At 37.0% G+C, this 22,858-nt stretch overlaps 1 protein-coding gene across 2 annotated transcripts in view; it reads right to left on the reverse strand.

Annotated features, from left to right (window-relative positions):
• TOP2B (DNA topoisomerase II beta) overlaps window positions 1-21,737 on the reverse strand; it is a 56,531-nt gene extending 34,794 nt beyond the window's left edge. Inside the window, exons 1-7 of one of the 2 annotated variants that reach the window (XM_084902985.1) lie at window positions 21,532-21,737; window positions 9,163-9,318; window positions 8,188-8,278; window positions 6,567-6,630; window positions 3,689-3,834; window positions 2,759-2,856; window positions 1,646-1,858 (exon numbers count right to left, since the gene is read on the reverse strand). In XM_084902985.1, the coding sequence (XP_084759111.1) occupies window positions 1,646-1,858; window positions 2,759-2,856; window positions 3,689-3,834; window positions 6,567-6,630; window positions 8,188-8,278; window positions 9,163-9,318; window positions 21,532-21,585 (822 nt within the window). In that variant the 5' untranslated portion in view covers window positions 21,586-21,737. Of the gene's footprint in view, window positions 1-1,645; window positions 1,859-2,758; window positions 2,857-3,688; window positions 3,835-6,566; window positions 6,631-8,187; window positions 8,279-9,162; window positions 9,334-21,531 lie in introns of both variants that reach the window. The other variant, XM_084902984.1, reaches the window with a different exon arrangement.
• Between the last annotated feature and the right edge of the window lie 1,121 nt (window positions 21,738-22,858).

The following is a 22,858-nucleotide window of genomic DNA, read 5'->3' on the forward strand; positions in this document are numbered from 1 at the left end:
TGTAAGAAAGTATCAAATGGAAAAGCCAGTGGGGAGGGTAGGGATATCAGGGGGAGATAATAGATCAACCGAAGGACTTGTATAAATGCATATAAGTACAACCAATGGACATAAAACTATGGGGAGGGAGGGGATGTGTGGGAGGGAGGGAGGGGGGCAATAAAAAAAAAAAAAAATCAAGAAAATATGTAAAAAATAAATAAATAAATAAATAAATAAATTAAAAAAAAAAAAAAAAAAAAAAAAAAAAAAAAAAAAATGGAAAAGCCAGGAATCAAAAACAGAAGACATAAAGAATGCCTTCAGCAGGCTCGTCATAAACTTGACACGATAAAGGCAAAAAATCATTAAAATTAAAAGTAGGGCAAAAAATAACTAAAATATCATTTCATCTAAAAAAAAAAAAAAATAGGCAATATAACTTAAACAAACTGGAACACAAAGAAAAAGAATGAAGAAAGCATAGCAAAACATCCAAGAGCTTAGAACAATACCAAATAGTATAACATGTGCATAAATGAAATACCAAAAGAAAAAGAAAAAACAGCACAAAAGAAATATTGGAAGAAATAATGGCCAAAATTTTCCAAAATCAGTAACAGACAATAAACACCAAACGGAATAAGTGCAAACACATACACACACACAAAAACCCATAAACACACCTAAGCATATCATACTCAAAGAAAACAAAGAGAAAATCTTCAAGGCAGCCAGAGGAAAATGAAACACCTTACCAACAGAGGAAGAAGGATATGAACTACAGCAGACTTCTCATCAGAAACCATGCAAGCAAGAAGACAACAATGACATCTTTAAGTATTGAAAGAAAAAGAAATGTCAACCCAAAATTCTGTATCCAGTGAAATTTCTATTGTCTTTGAAAGTGAAGGGAAACAAAGACTCTCAGACAAACAAACTGAGAGAATTTATTACCAGCAAAAATGCCCTACAAAAATGTTAAAGGAAGATCTCCAGACAAAAGGAATGTGATTAAAATAAGAAACTTAAATCTACATCAAGAAATTAAGAGCATTGGAAATGGAGTGAATGTAGGTATTGTATTTTTAATTTCTCTAAGAGATAAGTGAATGCTTAAAGCATTAACAACAATGCCACTATGAAAAATTTCTGCAATCATTTCCTCAAATGTTTCTTCTGCCTCATTGTCATTCTTCTTCTGGTGTTTATAGCATGTGTAAAAATAAAATGCATGATGATAATGACATAAGAAATGGGAGGAAGATTCTGAAGATAGACTGTTATAAAGTCCTTTCACTACACATTAGTGATCAATTATTTGAGGGTAGATTCAAAGTATTTACAAATGAAATTATAAAACCTAGGGCAAACACTAAAAAAGTATTAAAAAGAGGAGTAGCTAAACAGTGGTGATAAAATGGAATCATTAAAAAATGCTCAATTAAAACCAGTGAAAGTTGAGTAAAAGGAAATAAGAAACAAAGAAAAAATACAATGAATAGAAAACGGCTAGCAAGATGTTTTAATCCAAATATATCAATAATCACTTTAAACTGAATCACTGAAATATACATTAAAAGAAAAAGGTCATGATATTAGATTTTAAAACATCTAACAATGCCTACAAAATAGCAAAACATTAACTATTTTAGAAGATACTTACAGGCAATTTCTTTCCATTAAACATGACCTTGACCCCTTTGCATGAACCAGCCAAATCATAAGCTCTTCTGGTCATGAGGGCCACAATATCCTTGTCAAGTTTTTCCATCTTAAATTTGGACAGATCTGGTTGGAATGTTATGCATGTGTAATCTTCACCATCAAAATGTTTGATTTTGGCTTCAGAAGTCTTCATCATATTATTCATCCATGTCTTTAAAAGAAAATATATTCAGATATTTCTATAATGCTTCTATATGTTATAATACATAAAGACTCAGCTCATGAAATACATTTCCCACAACTATATACATTTTTCAGCCAAACAACAAACCTAACAAATCCTTGAGCCTGGTATTAAATATTAAAAATTTTAAAATATTATTTCAACAATCTCATGTTGAAAATTAGAAAATAAATTGTACAACATGATACATTGTTAACAAAATATCCTAAGTTTCCATCATGATTATATAGAATTTTACAAAAATAAGTAGGTATTATGCTTCACTGAGAAAATTATTTCACCTTATGTAAAATTTCACTCTATTTTTAAGGCATACAAGAGTAAAATAAAATAAAGTTTTAAAATATGAATTTCATGAATCAATTAGAGGCCCAATGCACAAAATCCATGCAAGAGTAGGCTTTCCTTTCCCCGCTGCCTGCACCAGCTTCCCTCAGGCACCCTGGACCCGGGCTTCCCTCTCAGCCCCAGCTTCATCCGGAAGGTCTTCCGGAAGGAAATCCAGTCTAATTAGCATATTATGCTTTTATTATTATAGATGAGGAAGTTTTCAAACATCCAAAGTGGATACATTTCAATTATCTTTGAGGTTCAGAGTATTTTCACTAAAGCTATTAATGAGGTTCAAAGAAAAGTCTGTTAAAGCATTTTATTTTAAGGGAATAGGAGAAAGACAGGCTTATCTAAAATCTCCTGACATTCTAAAGTCTTTTATATTATGATGACATACTTAACTCTAAAGAGAGAGAGAGAGAAAGAGAGAGAGAGAGAGAGAGAGAGGGATTGCAATTTAACTAAGGTATTATCTTAGCAAAGCAACAAAGCATGATTATTTTTAAAAAGCAATTAGATACATATTTATCATACCTGTTTAAAACTATGTTTGTATTCTTTGCAAGCAGTTTCTACTGTAAACTTTGTACTGAAAATATTACAAAGTTTTGCACCATAACCATTTCGACCACCTGTAAGAACAATTGAAAGGTTTAAAGAAAATGATGTTGAAGAACTTTAACTTACCTACTACCATACAACAGGTCTGTTGCAGTAAGTTTTAATTACTGCACTACCTTAACTATCATCAACTGAATATTTCAGAATACAAACTTTTTCATTTGAAGAAAATTATAAGTAAAATTTAGCGTATATATAATTAAAATATATATTTTGTACATTCATTATCTTCATCATTCTTTTTTAAATTAAGCTTGGTATCTCCTATAATCCAGTAAATATACAAGTATGAAATTTAAACTTTCTATCGAAGTCACTTCTCTATTACAAATTTTTCATCTTTGGTTTTTAAAAACACAAAAGAAAACACTATCAACCTTCTTGGTTAATATAATAAGATATTTGGTTGATCAAAGCAAACTCTATTGACAGAGTCTAGATTTTCAATCTTAACTTTCTTAAAGACAACAGTTTAAAAATAATTTAACTGATATCAAAAGACATAGTGTTTATGAAATACCAAGCTCAGATATATAGGAATCACACATTTTACTTTCATCAGTAATTCAAAACTCAATCTGTCATCCTGGTTAGAGTTCCAGGAGTTCTAACATAAATCAATGTACTATAAATCAAGCTTTCAAAATATCTGTAGGGTATAATCAAGACAGTACTTATACAGGATAGTTTTTCATAGATATTAATTCTGAAAAGAATTTTTCTCACAATAAAATTACACAGGTTTTCTCTTCTGTAATATTTTGTATAGAAATAATAAGAGTTTTATGTTGAGAGCAATATTTTTTAACAAATGATCTAACCAGCCATTTAGACTTTCTTTACCTGTTACTTTTTTCTCATCATCGTCATAGTTACTGGATGTTAAAAGCTGTCCAAAAATTAATGCAGGAACATAAACCTTCTCTACTTTATGTTCTACTACTGGAATGCCTTTCCCATTATTCCAAATGCTTATAATGTTAGATTCACTGTAAATAAACAAGCAGAGTTTAGTGCTTAAATAGTTTAAAGACATTTATTTCCATCAAAAGTAAAGTAATACTGAATAGCCCTAGCCAGTTTGGCTCAGTGGATAGGGCATCGGCCATAGACTGAAGAGTCCCAGGTTCGATTGCAATCAAGGGCACATACCTCTGTTGCAGGATAGATCCCAGGCCCTGGTCAAGGCCCCGGAAGGCAACTGATTGATGTGTCTCTCTCACATCGAATTTCTCTCTATCTCTCCCCTTCCTTTCCCCTCTCTCTAAAAATCAATGGAAAAATATCCTCAAATGAGATTAACCAAAAAAAAAAGTAATACAGAATAAACCTGATTATGAGCAAAACATCAGTCATTACTAATTGAAGGACACTCACTCATCTTTCCAGAAAATACTTACTGAGGACACACATTTGTATCCCTAAAGTTATAACTTTAATTAGGATCACTAACATCTGCAAGTAAAAGTGCAAAATTTCTCAGGAAAAGAAGCTCTTCTCAACTTCCAGAAAATAATAAAAGCAGTAAAGCTCTTACAATAAAAAGTTAGTATGTGTGTTGTTGTTTTTTAAAGCAACCGTTTTTAAGAGTTTCAACTCTAAATAAAAAAGAATACTTAAGCTAGAGGAATAGATAGAACTCTGGTTCATGTGCTTTCCATATTTGTTTTTAATTAGATAGATGCCAGCAAATAAGTTGTCTCAATACTAACCATTATGTTATATTATTTAATAACTTTTAAGGAACTCATGTATGAAGTTGCTTCAAATTCTCTAGCTTTCTAAAAGACCTGTCTAAATTCCAAACATCTCTTGCTAAACCTTTTATATTTCTATGCCTTTTAAAACCATGGCTATTTACTTAAATTGTATGTCCATATCACAGAGTACTATAAGAAAGGAATAAGAGCTAAACTGTGCTGTATATTCTCTACATTTAACCTTTAACTACCAAAAGTCACCTCTCCTTTACAAAGAATTCATGTATACACATGCACAAAGAAAAATTAAAATCTTCTATACAAAAAAGTTAAAAAAGAATAGAAGTGAAAGGATGCCAAAAAAGGACAGCAGAGAAAACTGTGTCAGTGGAATAAACAGCATAACAGTTTATTTCCCAATTCCAGTTCTGCTTTAAAATGACTTCCTAAATTAGAAATTTAATTAAATCAAAAATTATATCTCTTAAGTAAAATTCATTTTAATAATAAGATTAATGCTGTAATAAATAAGGAATGCCTTTGTAGAATAAAATTCACAAAAGAATTAAAATTCACAAAATGAAATAAAAATCAGGAAATATAAGGATCAGCAATGTTCCCAAAATGCTGGTCTACCATTAACTTTAAATATGTGTATATATACACTAAGTGGCCAGATTATTATGATCTCTGAACGCATAATAATCTGGCCACTCAGTGTGTGTGTGTGTGTGTGTGTGTGTGTGTGTGTGTGTGTGTTATTAGAGGCCCGGTGCATGAATTCATGCATGGATGAGATCCGGCCAGCCTGGGCAGGGGAGGGGACATGGGCAGTTGGCCAGCCTGCCTGCTGGTCGAACTCTGGTCGAGGGGGCAATTTGCATATTAGCCTTTTACTATATAGGATACACTCTGAGTGGCAAGGTTATTATGCATTCAGAGATCATCATAATCTGGCCATTCAGTGTATATTTTAATTAACAGCAGAGAAAATAAATTTTTAAAAAAGCCTGACAGAGTCACTCATTTAGTTGGTTAGAGCACCATCACATGCACCAAAAGATTGCCGATTTGATTCCCAGTGAAGGCACATATCTGGGTTGTAGTTTGATCCCGTCAGGGTACTTATGAAAAGCAACCAAACCCTGGCTGGTATGGATCAGTGGCTAAAGATTCAGCCTACAGATTGAAGGGTCCTGGGTTCAATACCCAGTCAGGGCACATGTCCAGGTTTCGGTCTCAATCCCCACGGGGGCGTGCAGAAGGCAGCTGAGAAGTGATTCTCTCTCATCATTGATGTTTCTATTTCTCTCTTCCTCTTCCTTCCTCTCTGAAATCAATAAACACATTAAAAAAAGAAAAAGAAAAGCAACCAATTTCTGTTTCTCACCTCAATGTTTCTCTCTTTTTCTCTTCCTCCTTCTCTCTCTAAAATTTAAAAAACATATATCCTCTCGTGAGGATTTTTAAAAAATATAGAATCTCAAAAAATTTCATTTTCATTCTCCCTCAGTCCTCAAAAACAATACCACCATGGTGAGATCTAATTAGCTGAACAACTGGCATATATTTTATAATACCAGCAGTTCCTAATTTACAAATGATATTATAAATAATAATAAAATCCAAATGCAGGTCATGAAAAGTAAATTTAATTTATACTATAACTGGAATAATACTGGCAATAGCCCAAGCATTGAGTATCAAAGCAAAGTTAAGAAAAGAGTAATTATTCCAGCAGCTGAAACAGCAACCACAGCATCAAGGAAGAAGAAAAATGGTCTCCAAGAGCTCACATAAGAAAGTGCTTTGGGGGAAAAATCATAAATGAGAGAAGAAACTATAAGAGTAAAACATTCTAGCTAAAAAGAAAAAGAAAAAATAGCAAGGTCTCAAGCAATAGGGAAACTAAGGAATACTAATTGCATACATTATTCCTTGAGGAACATTAATACATAGTAAGTTGAGGACTATCTGAATAAAACAACTTAGCATAAAAATTAAACTTGAAATATACTTACGGATCAATAGAAACTTTAATACAGGTCATGTTCTTATCCCTCTGTTTATTGTCAGCTGCATTAACTACAAAATTAAATATTCAATGAGTAATGAAATATACAGTATACAAATAAATACGTGGACACAACTGCATGTGCATCAGAACTTAATATAAACGTTTACATATGGCAATATTTAATTAAAATAATTACTGATAATATCTAATACAAAACCTTATTTTCTAAACAATAGTTAAATTTTATAGCATACCAAAATTACTGTCATGTCTTCTATCATAAAACAAGGGGGACAATTTTGTAATATATAAAAACAAATTAAATAAGGGCAAACATCTGCAATTTACAATCCCCTACTCCAGATCTAAAAGCATAAAATTGGATTTAATTATATTTTATCTTGGTAACAAATAACTGCTTTCTCTTAATCTTCAATAAACTAGTGATTTTATACACAGATTGAGCTAAAATTAATCAGTTGTTTTCTGATTACAAGGGCAAACTCTTTAGCATCCTCAGAAATCTCTAAATCCTATGCACTGTAATTAATAATAATATACTTGTATACATTAACCACTGCTTCAGTAAATTTGAACACAAGCTGGCTGTCAAATTAAACTTCAATTATAGAAGGAATATCCACACTAATAAAATAGTGATACGCAAATTGACTGTGTGTATGCAAATTAACCCAACAAAGATGGCAGGTTAATTTGCATACACAGGCACCAGAGACCAGGGGTGGGTAGGAAACTTGCATTGTCACCATGGCGACAATGCAGGCATTCTGTGCCACTCCGGGACTCCGGACAGCATGGGAAGGCAGAAAGGCAGTTCTGGCTGGAGCTAAAGTGGTGCCGGCAGCCAGGGGAAGGAAGGCCCATTCTTGCACGAATCTTCGTGCATCAGGCCTCTAGTGTTCCCAATAAATACCTAAAAGTAAAACTGGGTGTAGAATTGGGAGGCAATAGTAAAAGAAACAAAACTTAAGAAACCGGTTTTACTCCCCTATCCTTTTCCCAAAGACCCTCTGGAAGAAGCTCAGACCCAGGCAACTCTGCTTCTAGGAAATTTCAAGTGGCACTGATAAGGAGGCAAAGCACAGTCTCTACAAAGTCCTTGCCTAAAAACATATCCCAAGTACAAGCATCCCCTAGGAGTCAATTAGACTACGCACTTCACTGTGATTTAATTAATGACGTGATTTGGAAAGAAAAGAGATAATTCAGAACAAAGGTTGTTAAACTTTACTGCCCAACAGAAATACTGAATTTGTTGGTGAAAAACTTTTCACCTCAATCTCATAATCTCTATTTTTAATATGCCCCCAGATGACTGGGATTTAAGCAACTCCCAGATTATTACAAATACAGGACCACAGACCAACTTTGGCATTACTAATTAAATATAACACATCCATTTTATAAATGAACGATTAAAACACAAAAAATATGATAAGCAGATATTACAGCAAGTTATTTAAATTTTCTGAAGAATATTTATCAATATATTCAGCATAAAGAAGATTTGCCTTTAAAATTTATACTATATGTCTGTCCTTATATAGGGACATTATAATGACATTAGTAAAAACAGCTGCACCAAATCTTAAGCATGAACTCACCCAAGATTTCATCAAAGATCTTGTATAAACCTGGCACAAAGGTAACTTCTCTGCAATTCATTCCTACATCTTCATCATACACCCACATTAACTGTGTTGAGAAAAATTCAGAAGGACTTATGAAGTAAAAAAGTGTTTACCATCTATTTTATGGTAAACCCCCATTTGTCATTTATATTGTAAAAGGTAGACCTTCAAAGTAAATATCAAGAACAACAACAAAATAACATATACTTCAGTTATAATGTCACTATTTACAATCAATTTAAAAACCTCAACATTGAAAAATTATTCATTTTGTAGTATATGTATCTTATCCATAAAATTTAGCTTTAATATTAGGCACCACAAATTATTATAAATAGTATTTAAATAAAATAGAAAGAAAATGAAAATATATTTACACTTTTACTTCAAGCTATATATTTTTCTATTGTAAAAGGAGCCCAGAGTAAAATAATTTGAACACAACATGACTTTGATATCAAAGAGATCCAGCTTTGAATCCTAGCTTTTACTAGTTGTAGATCTGAAAAAGGTATTTTATTTACCCTTCAGTGTCCTCATCTATAAAATAGATATAACAGTACCTTCTTCCCAAAATTGTTAAAATCAAACAAGATAATGTGTAAACCAAGTCCATAGTAAGCATTAAGTCATTAGTGTGCATGTATAAATTCTTGAACTTAAAGTATCTGTAAACTGCAGCATGCGTGAACTTAAACATTTCTTTAAAGTTCATATAGTACCATTTTACTCTATACTTCTATCTCTGATAGTTTTTATCTCCTAGTTTTCTTTTTTAATCTCTAGCCAGAAATGAGGACATTTCTACCTCTCTTAAATCCCTCTCCTTATTTTGCTTATGGCACAGAAACAAGAAATTATGTACTTACAAAGTATATAATCATAAATATTTTATTAGAGTAGATATAAATACATCTCCTAATTCCAATAAAATTTAAAAATAATTACCTGTGTCAATGGTTCCACTGACCCAATGTATGTATCAGGACGAAGGAGAATGTGTTCAAGTTGTGTCTTTTTCTGATACACTCTCTCAACAGACAACTTCTTTGAAGAATCATTTCTGTTTGCAGTTTCTGACTCTTCTTTTTTTGCAGCATTGTTCTGATCAAAGAGAGTCTAAAATTAACCAAAAAATCAAATTTAAATAACCTACCAAGGGGTAAACTAAAATGTATATGGACACATGACATAATTTTGCTGTTGAAAAGAAAACCTATCTTTCCATGCTCACTGATTTTTAAGTCCTAAGAGTACAGCGTATTTACTGACAGTCTAGTTCTTTTTATAACTAGAGGCCTGATGCACGAAATTTGTGCAAGGGGCTCAGCCCTTGCAGCCCTGCTGGCTTCGTCCAGAAGGTCGTCCAGAAGGTCGTTTTGCTGTTCAGCCTAATTAGCATATTAGCTCTTTATTATATAGGATAATATGAAACTGCAGTTTTGACTGAGCCCAAAAATTAGGTATACATATTCACCAGAATAGCTAGGACAGTCTGCATACATTCAATCCAGAAATATAAATATCTCCTAATTCTGTAAGTTAATCAACATAATTTTTGTAGTTCTCAAAACTACCCAAGAAATATGAATTTTGATCAGGTTACAAATTTACAATGGCTGAACCTGGCTAGCTGCCAAAGGTCCCAAAAACTTTCAAATTAAGTTCCTTGCCATTAGCCTACTGAAGATTATGGTAAAGAGTGGGCAAAAGAAACTTACATAAAATAGTAACCTATGTATTTAGTATACACTGATATAGCTGAGAATAAATACTACACATGGTTTACAAAATGTTAAATTCCTCACTTTTGTAGGTCATGCCATATTCCTTAAATTTCAATGATAGGTGCTTAGTAATTTTAATTACTAAGGCACCCTATGATTCCAGTTTCTCTCTGGTTCCAAGAAGGCAAAGTTTGGTGAGCCTGATTCTAATCATTATATGAGACAAGGACCCCAAACTCAAATTCCCTACGTCTATAAATTTCCTTATCTCCCTAACAGCATCAGAGAACAAGATGTTAAATAATTTCTTAAACTTCATATAAATCTTTACCCTCGATATTTCATTGAGTAAATATTTTTAGTTATCCATACCAAAAAATATCTGTTAATTATAAGCTTCTATTGCTATAAAATTTTTGTTAAAAATTATATGACAAGTATTTTTAAATTATAGTCTATTAAAACTATACTGTTTAGTGAACAAAGTTACAAAAATGTATATTAAAATGAATCCATATTCATCATGAAAAAAATTACATTATGTACATGCATAGGAAAATATATAAAATATATCCACAGAATAGAAATAAAAATTATCTGTGAGAAATAGAAGTATAGGCCATTTTCATCTTCTGATACACACTTTCTCATTTTCTACAATGAATACATATTTTAAATCTTATTGACCTATCTATGTAAAAACGTAATTAAGCTAAAATAAAACTGAAGGTTTCTTTTTTCCCATGGCACTATTTATACCTTCTTATTACTTCTGCTGTCCCAACTTTCCAACTAGAATTAAAATCTAGGCAAAAAGTAAATGAAACCCAAGATTGGCAGCCTTGACAGAGTAGAAAGCAGAAATTAACAGTGCCGTCAAATTTGTCTTACTTTCACATTCTCAACAAATGGTAGTTTGCAATGCTCACTGGCTTATGAGCAATAAAAAAAGGTTTTCTCCTGAGAAATCTATATGTTTTTCTTACAGAAACCTAGAATAATGGTTTCTTTCAGCTCCTGTTTATTAGCAAATTGCCTCCTAAGTAAGTGGGCTGGCCATTAAAAATCAAAGTCTGGGGATAAAGCAAGAGAGGGCAATTTCCCTCTCCCTCCCCATTCAGTGGAGGTCCCATCCCTAGAACACATATGAATACAAATATCAGCCTAAAAACAGAGAAATTAAATGAGAAAAAATATGTTCACCACCAGATGTAATTATTACTATCTTTATCTTTAAAAAAAGAAAAAGGAAAGGTCACCCTGAGTAGCTTTTCAATTTTAACACTGTTACTAATGATATTAGGGGGGGGGGGGGGGGAAATCAAGAAATTAATCTGAACAAAAAGAGACCAGCAAACTCTTATGTACATGTTTATAAAAAGCATGGTCAATCCCACAGATGATAAAGGAGAGTAATATATTTAATACTGTAAACTAAAAGAATTATACTCGCTTTAAATATTGAAAAGGATTTTTAGATTCAAAATAATTTAACCTTTTCTTTTTTTGATGCATTCATAGTAATGATGTATTGTACTATCATAATTACACTTAAGTATTCCACCTTGACTAAAAATTATCAATATGTCTTTTAAAATAATCAATTACCAAGAGCATTACAAATAATCTTTCATCAAAGATAACATTATTTAAGTTTATTTATAATTTATTTTACTTGTTGGGTGGTTAAATTACCAAACTGTTTATAGTAATAAACAATACCAGCACCAATTACACTGAAATCTAAGAAATTAGGGTCACATTTTCATTCCCAGGTAAATTAAAAACAATCAAATATTAAGCAATCTTAATATAGGATCAATATCCTTTAGAGAGTTAAAATAGTTGTTTTAATTCTACTCTTTGTGATTTAAACTTATGACGATACCATAATTGACTTTTTCTAAAGTTTAAAAAAACTGGCTGCAAACAAATACATTATCAGGAACTTGTTTGGGTTTTTTTTGTTTGTTTTTTTAATATATTTTATTAATTTACACAGAGAGGAATTGAGAGGGATAGAGAGTTAAGAGTTAGAAACGTCGATGAGAGAGAAACATCAACCAGCTGCCTCTTGCATACCCCCAACTGGGGATGTGCCCACAACCAAGGTACGTGCCCCTGACCGGAATCGAACCCGGGACCTTTCAGTCCGCAGGCTGACGCTCTATCCACTGAGCCAAACCGGTTTCAGCTATCAGGGACTTTTAAATTATAACAGAAGCATCAAAATAATACATTAAATCTTTTTAAAAATATTAATCTATTTTATAGGACTTTTGCAATACCACTAACTCCTAGTAAAAGAATATAGATTTCATATATACCCGAATCAACCTTTTTTAGGAATACTTCTCAGCCACCAGAAAAAAACATTCCAATAAAACTAACTTCTTATTTTAGAATGAATATATACCAAGATCATTTTTGAAAAAAGAAAGATTTTTCTTGCACAGAGTTGTCACCCAAAATATAGCAATTTGGGGCAATCACCCACAATTCCTATTTTTCTAAGGAGATAAATTGCTGCCAAAGAGGTGAAAGGAGATGCAAATGGCCTGCCAGTCGGTGCTAAAAAGAAACTGAGTCGCTCATTCTCATAATCGGAACAGAAATCTCACCATCCCCAAGCACACAAGAGTGGGACCAGCAAAAGCTTTAGCAACAAGTCTCTTGTATCTTAGACCAGAGGTACTTAAAGGCCCCTGACAGTGTTTGGTCTGGCCCTTCCAAGGCAACTGCAGGTGGGACTAGAAATTCAATAAATCTTGGAGCTTTTTCATAGCAACATACATTTATATTAAGTGAATTATATTAAGCAAATTATGTTTAAATATCCAAATGGCCCTTGGCAAAAAAAAAAAAAAAAAAAAAAAAAAAAAAAAAAAAAAAGGTTCTGCAGGCTCCTGAAGACTTCCATTACCTTTTTGTATCATCTTCTCCCCTTTTCTCCCTCAAAACTGCCATCCTTAATGTCTGTTTTAGCCATATCACCTACATAACAACAGCAAGGGTCATGTTATCTATCCACCGTTAATGAAGACAAAAACTATCTATTTGTCTTCCATCTATGCTCCTCCAGAAATCCTTACAAAGACAGGGACAAGGAGAAATGTGGAAGATGAGGGATACTTGAGATCATAAGAAATGCTAAATTCTATGAATATAAAATAAAATAAAAATACATTTTCTGTAAAAGGCATCCCAATCTGAAAGGACAAAGTAAAGCTTATCACAATTTGCAGATAACTATATCGTTATCTGCAAATTGTGATAAGCTTTACTTTATATATACTTATATATATATATATCCCTAAAGACTTCACCAAAAAACTATTAGAACTAATAAAAAAAAAAACTATTAGAACTAATTCAGTTAAGTTGCAGGATACAAAAACAATATACTAAACTCTGTTGTGTTTCTATACACTGATAACAAACTATCAGAAAAAAAGTAAGAAAACAACCCAATTTACAACTACATCAAAAAAGAATAAACTACCTAGGAATAAATTTATCCAAGGAGGTGTGCACTAAAAATTGAGACATTGATAAAAAAAATAATAATAAAAAATAAAACTGAAGACACAAATTAATGGAAAGATATTCTGTGCTCATGGATTGGAAGAATTAATATTGTTATAATGCCCATACTACCCAAAGCAAACTACAGATTCAATGCAATCCCTATTAAAATTCCAACAGTAATCAAACAAAAATCAACTCAAAATGGAATAAATACTTTGAATGTAAGACCTAAAACCATAAAATTCTTAGAACACAGATGGTAAGCTCTCTGAGATAAGTATTGGTGATGATTTTTAGGATCTCAGACCAAAAGCAAAGGCAACAAAAGCAAAAACAAACAAATGGGAATACATTGAGCTAAAACGTTTCTTTCTACACAGCAAAGGAAACCATTAACAAAATGAAAGGCAACCTACCAAATGGGAAAAATATTTGCAAATCATATACCTAATAAGGGACTAATATCTAAAACATATAAAGACCCAATACAACTCAATAGCAAAAACAAAACAAAACAAAACAAAAAAAGACATACAAATAAACAAAACAAAAAAAAACCCTAAGCAATCTGATTTTAAAAATGGGCAGAGAATCTGAGTAGTTATTTTCCAAAGACATACAGATGGCCAACAGGTACATGAAAATGCGCTCAGTATCACTAAGCTTCAGAGAAATACAAATCAAGTCCATAATATTATCTCACAGCTGTTAAAAGGCTATTACCAAAAACATATGAAATATAAATTGTTGGCAAAGATGTGGAGAAAATGGAATTCTTATGCACTGCTGGTGGGAATGTAAGTTGGTATAGCCACTATAAAAAACAGTATAGAGTATCTCCTAAAAATTAAAAATAAAACTACCATATGATCCAGCAATTTCACTTCTGGGTATTTTATCTGAAGAAAAATGAAAACACTGACACAAAAAAGATATATGCACCTCTATGTTCACTACAGCATTAGTTACAATAGCCAAAATATAGAAGCAACCTAAAGTGTTTATCAATGGATGAATGTATAAAGAAAATGTGGCATACACACACTTAAATATTATTCAACCATAAAAAATGAAATCTTCCCATTTGTGACAATATTAATAAACTTGGGAAGTCATTATGTTAAGTGAGATAAGTCTGAGAAAGGCAGATATGATTTCAATTATGAAGAATCTAAAACAAAACAAACATAAATACTGAGCACAGATTAGTGGTTGCCAGAGGTGGGAGTGGAGGGAAGGAGAGTAAAGGTGGTCAAAATAACTCCTGGAAGTATAATGTATAGTATGGCAACTATAGTTAATAATACTTCATTGTATACCTGAAAGTTGCTGAGAGTAGATTTTAAAAGTTCCCATTATTTAAAAAGAAAAAAAAGAAAAAAACCTGTAACTACCCTGTTTCCCCGAAAATAAGACAGTGTCTTATATTAATTTTTTCTCCCAAAGTTGTGCTAGGTCTTATTTTCAGGGGATGTCTTATCTTTCCATGCACTTGGTCTTATTTTCGGAGGATGTCTTATTTTTGGGGAAACACGGTATCTGTGGTGCTGGATGTTAAACAAGAACCTTGATGCTGTTATGTACATGAAATATGCCTAGAGTTATTGTAGTGATTATTGCTTAATATTAAAAAATACACTTTCTCTGAGATAAAATAAATGAAAAACCTTATCTCTGGATTTAAATAGAGGAAAACCCACTGGGGAGCTTACTATGTGCCAAGCATTATGGGAATTATATGAATAATTTCAATTCATCCTCAAATTTTTCTTATAAGAGCTCCATAAAGTCAACACTAAGTATGATGCTCTTTTTATAGATGTGGAAACTAAGATCTGAAGAACTTATATGTTTTCCCAAAACTAACAAAGCTAGTACTTGAAGCTGAATTATGAAACCAGATAGTGTGATTTCATAGCCCATACTCTTAAAAGAGTATTATGCTATACAAAAGTTATATACCCTGTAAGGGAAATGTACTTCCTAACTTTTTGTGTGAAAGAAAAAGGTTAGTAGAAAAAAGTTATAGATATATCCCAGAAGGCTTTGTTTATCCTATCACATCAGGGTATAAAAGATGACTTGTTTTGTTCTTAATGTTTTCATATGGAAGGGGCAGAGTAAATACTGGTTAAGAACATTAACCTGGTTTAAATCCCACTTTTGCCTTAGCCACACCCTAATAGTTTGTTACCTAATCTCTAGGCCTGTTTCCTTCTCTGAAAATAGAATTATACCTTTTCTTTAAATAAAAATCACCTTAATAGGCCCGCATGGCTCAGTGATTGAGCGCTGACCTATGAACCAGGGGGTCACAGTTCAATTCCAGGTCAGGGTACATGCCTTGGTTGCAGGCTCAATTCCCAGTGTGGGGCATGCAGGAGGCAGCCAATCCATGATTCTCTCTCCTTGATGTTTCTATCTCTCTCTTCCTTCCTCTCTAAAATCAATAAAAATATATTTTTTAAAAACTGGGTCATATTTGTATTTTAAAAATTGGCTTATTAAAAAAAAAAAATACTTAGAAAAGTGCAACTGCTGCTACCACCCAAGTATTGAACAGATTGGAAACCATACAGGTGAACACACTCATTTCTATTCAGAAAAGCTAGCAGTTTATAAAAAATGTTACTAAATAATGCTATTATATTATTTGAGAATGTATCTAAAAAACACTGCTACTTGACCACTTGTTCTTATAATGACAGAATTTTCAGTAAGTTAAGCATATTAATTTTCCAATTTGTAACAATAACTGAGGTTGGATTCAGCTCTTTGCTACTAAACACTACATGGATATAAACTAGTAAAATACATGGTCTCTGACTTCAGTTTATAATCTAACTAGAGGCCCGGTGCACGAAATTCATGCATGGATAGGGTGCCTAGGCCTGGCTGGTGATCAGGGTCGATCTGTGGGATGAGCAGGAGGGCGATCAGGGGACCCCTGCTGGCACCCGCCTTGGCCAGCCTGGCGCTGCCTGCTCGCTGGCCCCGCCCCCCAATCATCCCACTGCCAGGGGAGGCGACCAGCATTGGCAGTAGCATGAGGCAGTGTTGCCCACTCACCGGCCGGCCCTGCCTCCCGATCACCCCACCCCCGCCGCTGGTTTCCTCCCTCCACAGGGCAACCGGCGGGGTGACCCAGGGGCTCCCACTGGCATCCACCTAGGCTGGCCTGGGGCCTGCAGTCTGGGGGCAGCTCCTGCATTGGGCGTCTGCCCCCTCGTGGTCAGTGCACATCATAGGGACCAGTGATGAAAATATTAAGCAATCCTGTGGTGAAGTCCTGGGAGGGACAGGTGCAAGGACTAGTCATTATGCTGTTCAGTCAATTTGCATATTAGGCTTTTATTACATAGGATTGTTAAGACAAAAGTATCACACATGAAAGCTCCATAAAAAAGAAAGACATTTACATTTTATGATCCATAAGAGTAAGAGAAAAAGATGAGTATAAACTGGAGGATAAAAGATTGGTAAAACTCTCAAGTGGCCTTGAAGAGTAATTAATATTTAGACTGATAGAGAGGAGAGGCATTCCTGATGTAAGGTAACATGAAAAGGCAAAATGACATGCAAGATAAACCTAACTATGAGAACTATCTGAAATATATTTCATTTTGAAGGGCACATATTTATAAAAGAATTGGCTTTGAAAATCTATTTTAGCAGATTAAACTTGTGATAATGAGCCACTAAAGCAATGTTCTTTAAAATAAAATAATATAATATATATATTATTGATTTCAGAGAGGAAGGGAAAGAGAGATAAAAACATCAATGATGAGAGGGAATAACTGGCTGCCTCCTGCATGCCACCTACTGTGATTGTACTCACAACCCAAGCATGTGCCCTTGATTGGAAAGGAACCCGGAACCATCAGTCTGCAGGCCGCGCTCTACCCACTGAGGCAAACCAGCTTAGGCTAAAGCAATGTTCTTCAAAACAAATCTTGAATAAGAAATACAATAAAAAAAATTGTTTTATATTTCATTAAATTTTACTTTAAAAATGCTACAGTGTTTACTGTGGTTTAGTATTTTTTTTAAAAAAGATATACTTTTAGAAATGAACACTGAAATATTTACCAACAGTTGATATAATTCTAGGTTTCAAAATAATGGGAAGGGAAAAGGTGGGTAACCTTGAACTAATAATTGCTTTTTTATATGCTTAATATTTTCTTATTTATTTTTAAAAATTTACCTTTATTGTTGAAAGTATTACAGATATTCCCTTTGTTTTTTATTTTTGTTGTAGTTTTTTTTTTTATTTTTTGGTTTGTTTGTTTTTTTTCCCATTGACCGCTCCATCCTGTACCCATCCCTCCCAGGACTTCACACGATTGCTTAATATTTTCTTTTACAATATTTTTAACCTATCAAATTCTAGTTTTACTGGAGGGGAAAGGGAAGGAAAGATCAATATTCACATAGTGATTAATTATATTCTAATATTTCCACAACTATTTTTTACAAGCACTTAAAGATGATAAAAGACTGGCATGATGGGGAGGGGTTTGGGATGGGAATGGGGGGGATGAGGACAAATATGTGATACCTTAATCAATAAACTTAAAAAATAAAAATAAATAAAAGACTGGCATGAAATAGACTTTAGGGTCTACTAATTAAAACTTTACAAACTAAAATTGAATTTAAAAAACTCTGCTTGTGTCAGTGGGAGAGGAAGAGAGGGCACCTGTAATACTTTCAAACAATAAAAGTAAATTAAAAAAAAAAAAAAAGAAACTGCTGTTTCAAAATCTTCATAGCTATTTTAATTCAAAATAGTTTTGTTGTATATTTTCACTATTTTAAATTTTAGATAATGGCAAATTCAACACAAAGCAAATAACATTATTAAGAAGTTTATCTCAATCTTAAGCCACTTTGCTTTGTGGTTTCAGATATTGTAACATAAACTTTCATGCAGTGACAATGTTAACACTACATATCGACATGCCTCTTAACGGAAGTCAATACCAGGAACACATGGCATTACCCACCCATCCCCAAAATACTGATGTCAGGGACTAATACCATTTTACTTCTTCCTATTATTACCCACAAGCAGGTGGCAACATAACACTAGTTTCAACAAAGCAAATTACCCTTCTTCAGAAGCAGATGACCACTGCATCAAACCCCTAAACTCTTGCAAAGAAACTATTTGGTTTCATTCTGGAGTAAAGATATTTTATGAAAGATAATTATCATTCTGATTGTGCATTTCTTGAACTTCACCAATAAAAACAAACATTTATTACACCCAGCGCTGTGCTACATATGTTATCTCAATTTTACAGATGAGAAAAGAAGCTTAGAAAGATTAAGTTCCTTGTGCAAAGTCACACTGACTGTGCGTTGGAGACAGGATCTGAATCTACATCAATCTGACCTCAATGTCCCTGCTCCTAAGCACCTCACTCTATCATTTCCCACAAAATTAAACAAGTCTATCTTAATGGTATAGACATAAAGGTATAATATAATCTGACTTAAATCTAAAGCATGCATCAAATCTTAAAGTAGACATATGGGATAATTATCTTTTTAATAAATAAATTCAACAAAAAGGATATAATCTATAAATAAAACTTATTTTTCTTTTCCTTATTTTACTATATTAATTCTACATAATAAAAGGCTAATATGGTAAATATCCAGTCGCCCTTTCAACCAATCAAAACTAATGATATGCTAAGGCCACTCAATCATCGCTATAACATGCACTGACCATCAGGGGACAGTCTACCAGTTGCTATGACGTGCACTGACCACCAGGGGCAGACACTCAGACTGGTAGGTTAGCTTGCTGTTGGGGTCTGGCTGATCTGGTCGGAGGAGACAGGCCAGGCAAACCGTGGAGCCCTCCTGGGGTCCCTCCCCAGCTGGCCAACCTCCCGCATCCCTCCCCTGCCCTGATGGTGCACCGGTGGGGGCCCTTGGCCTGACCTTTGCCCTCTCACAATTCAGGACCCCTCAGCGGATGTTGGAAAACCAGTTCCCACCAGATCCCACAGGCCAGACCGAGGGATCCCATTAGTACACAAAATCATGCACCAGGCCTCTAGTCGTTTAATAATGAAAAAAATCTTTTAAAAATAAATTTTAGTTTCAAATGAACTTTTCTGATATTGAATGAGTCCAATATTATACAAAGGAAAGCTTCTTACTGAGTTTGGGGAAAAAAAAAAAAGGTGGTTATTTAAATACCTTCAAAGCTAAATAGCAATAAATTAAAATATTAGTCAAATGTGAAAGCCAACCAATCCAATCTTGGAGCAACATGTTTACCATTTCTCAGAGGTCTGCAGAGAAAACACTGATCAGGTCTCAACACTTCCAAATCGTGAATGAGAACCATCTGACAAACTAGGGCCATTTTTAGTTGTTTGATTTTAGTTACAGGAGTGAAGGCCATCAATTTAAAAAAACATTTTTGGGGGGTTTATACATTCCCTCTTCCCCCTCCCCCCAGTGTCCACATGGGCCATTATCTTATATCAGATGACATTTTATGTCTCTGGCCTCTAGTCTATTCATATTACACTACTGATTTACAAATTTCGGAGGGATTCAACAATAAGGGCCTGACAACTTATTTTGCAAAGCACCTTGGCACACAAACACCAATGGTTAAAACGTTTCCCTGCCCTGACCGGTTTGGCTCAGTGGATAGAGCGTCGGCCTGTAGACTCAAGGGTCCCAGGTTCGATTCCAGTCCAGGGTTTGTACCTTGGTGTGCGGGCACATCCCCAGTGGGGGGGTAAGTAGGGGGCAGCTGATCCGATGTTTTTCTCTCTCATCAATGTTTCTGACTCTCTCTCCCTTTCCCTTCCTCTCTGTAAAAAAAAAAAAAAAAAAAAAAAAAAATCAATAAAATATTTTTAAAAAAACAAAAAAAACAAAACACGTTTCCCTGCATACAGCAACATGCTTTGTACAGGGAGTACCTGTCAATACAACTACTCAACTCACCTAAACCTCACCCAAGCAAAGAGAAAAATAAAGAAGAATTAACTAATAAAAAGGCCAGTATGAAAGTTGCCTTACAAGTGCTTTGTAAAAAAGGCAGGGTCCCTCCAAAGTCCCTGCCGGGAAAGGGGGGTGGGGGTGGGGGGAAGGGGGGGGGGATGTAACGCTTTTTTCTTGTTCTCCTGGGGACCTAGTCAGTGGGCTGAGCTGGACCATTCCGTGTAGGAAACGACCCCGCTGTGAACTCGCTGCTGAGCAAGTGAAACGCCGCCGGCAGTGAGTTATCGATCCGCCGTGGGAATTGCAGCTCTGGGTCTTCCCTCCGCCAGGACTTCCGAGCAAGCGCCGAAATCCTTTTATAACTCCTGGACAAATCGCTTGGGGTCTTCCTCGCCCAACCCTCTCCATTCAGTCCCCGCCCGGGTCCCCCTGCGAGGCTGAGGCAGGTGAGCGCCTCTCTGCACCGTCCGGCCCTGACAGATGGAGGACGGCCCGCGCGCAGCACAGTCCCCGCAGCCAGACGGCCATCCCGAGGCGCTTTCCACCGCATCAGCCTCGGCATTTAAAGTGCAAATGGCTGTGGACGGATTCCCCGCCAAATCCATTCTTCTTGGGATGTTCAAAAAGGGTTGCATTCACACACACACACACACACACACACACACACACGTTCTTCTGGATTTTCTGCAGCCGCATTCGGAGGAAAGCGCTGACCCACACAGACACACCAGCATATCCGTGACCTCAATCCCGAGATCAGCGTATAGGGCAGTGGGGAAAAGGATGAAGCGGGGCCCCGCGTCCCGTTCCAGGGTTGTCCCCCAAAGTTTCAAGTGCACAGGACGCTCCCGCAAGCCCGGAGCCTCAGGAGGGAAAGAGAAGAAAGAAAGGGGGCGGGGAGCTGAGGGTTCGGAGGGAAGACGCCGGGGCGCGTTCCGAGGACCGGATTTCCCTCTCCCAGGCCCCCGCCCCTCCGCTCCCCTCCCCGGGCGCCCGCCCGGCGGAATCCTGCCCCCTGCGGGCCGGGAACAATGCCGGGCCGGCCCCCCGCCCGCCCCAGTGCCCGCCACTCACTCACCACCCAGGTCAGCGCCCCGTTGCCGCCGGCTCCCGCGCCGCCCGCCTTGGCCATGGCGGGTCCTCCGCTCGCAGGCCCCGGGCCCCGCCGCCGCCGCCGCTGCTCCCGCCTCCCCGCGGGCCGCCCGGCCCCGCTGCCCCGCACCGACCGCTCCGCTCGCCCGGCTCCTAGCGGCGGCGCCCCCAGCGCCCCATCGCCCAGACCCGGGAGCACGCCCGGCCGAGCCCGGCGAGGAGGCCGCGCCGCCCGCCGCCCTCAAACTCGAGGCGCGGCGTCCGCCTGGCCCGGGCCTAGCGCCGCTGAGGAGAAAGGCAGAGGAGGAAGCGAGAGGAACCGGCGGCGGCGGCGGTGGCTGAGGGGCAGCGGCACCTCCGCGTCCTCCGGCGGGCGCCTCCGCAGGCGGGGTGCGAGGTCTCGCGGTGCCGGTGCCGGCGGCGGTGCAGGCCGGGAGCTCGGGGCGTCCGGACGGACGTGGCGGGGACGCTGAGGCGCCTTGTCCTTCCTTGCGCTCCGCGAAGGCCGGCTACTGCTCGGGCGGGCGCCGGAGTCACCGCCGGAGCTGCTGCCTCCAAGGCCGGCTTCCTGGCCCCGCGCTGCAGCCCCCCAAGTCTTTACATCCACACGCCGCCGAGAGGGACAATAAACACAGCCGCCGCCGCCGCGGTCGCCTCCCTCTTGTCCGGCATAACACCGCGCGCACACACAGACTTGCACACCGGGGAGGGAGGGCGCGGCGGGCGCCCCCGCTGTCAATCAGCGCCCCGCCGCCCAATCGGGGCCGCGCCGCCCGGCCTCTCGGCCAATCCCAAAATTCCAAGCCCCCCGAGGGGCGGGACCCGAGGGGGAAACGTCATTGCGGGTAGCAACCGAAGGGAAGACTTGGGGTTTTTTTGTTTGTGTCTGTGTGTGTGTGTGTGTGGGTATGTGTGTAGGTTTTCCATTTGAAGGGCGATCGGGGGCTGCTGTCAAAGGGTCATTTCAGGGCGGCCAAGGGAAAGGGTCGAATTCGCCCTGGTCGATTGTAATCCTCCGAGCTGTGCAGCCGGGGGCATGCATGTCTTTGCTTCGGGCCACTGGAGGTGGGGGGGGATGGGGAGGGGGCAGGAAGAAGCCCGGGCTGTCCCAAAGGGAAAGTATTTGTAAAGAGCAGTTGTAAAACCACAAGCCAGACGTTGTAGATCCCTGGTACCGGGAGGGCCGGCCTTGTGACCCCAGCCTCCCCAAGGCCCCAAGGGAACACTGCTGCCTAGAGAAGGCTTTGCTCAGACCTTCTCCTCCCATCTCCTTCCTCGCCATCATCCCCAAAAGGGATATGGTCCGTTTCAAG

The sequence above is a fragment of the Pipistrellus hanaki genome (assembly GCF_964339955.1).
Source record: "Pipistrellus hanaki genome assembly, chromosome: 13".
Lineage (NCBI taxonomy): Eukaryota > Metazoa > Chordata > Mammalia > Chiroptera > Vespertilionidae > Pipistrellus > Pipistrellus hanaki.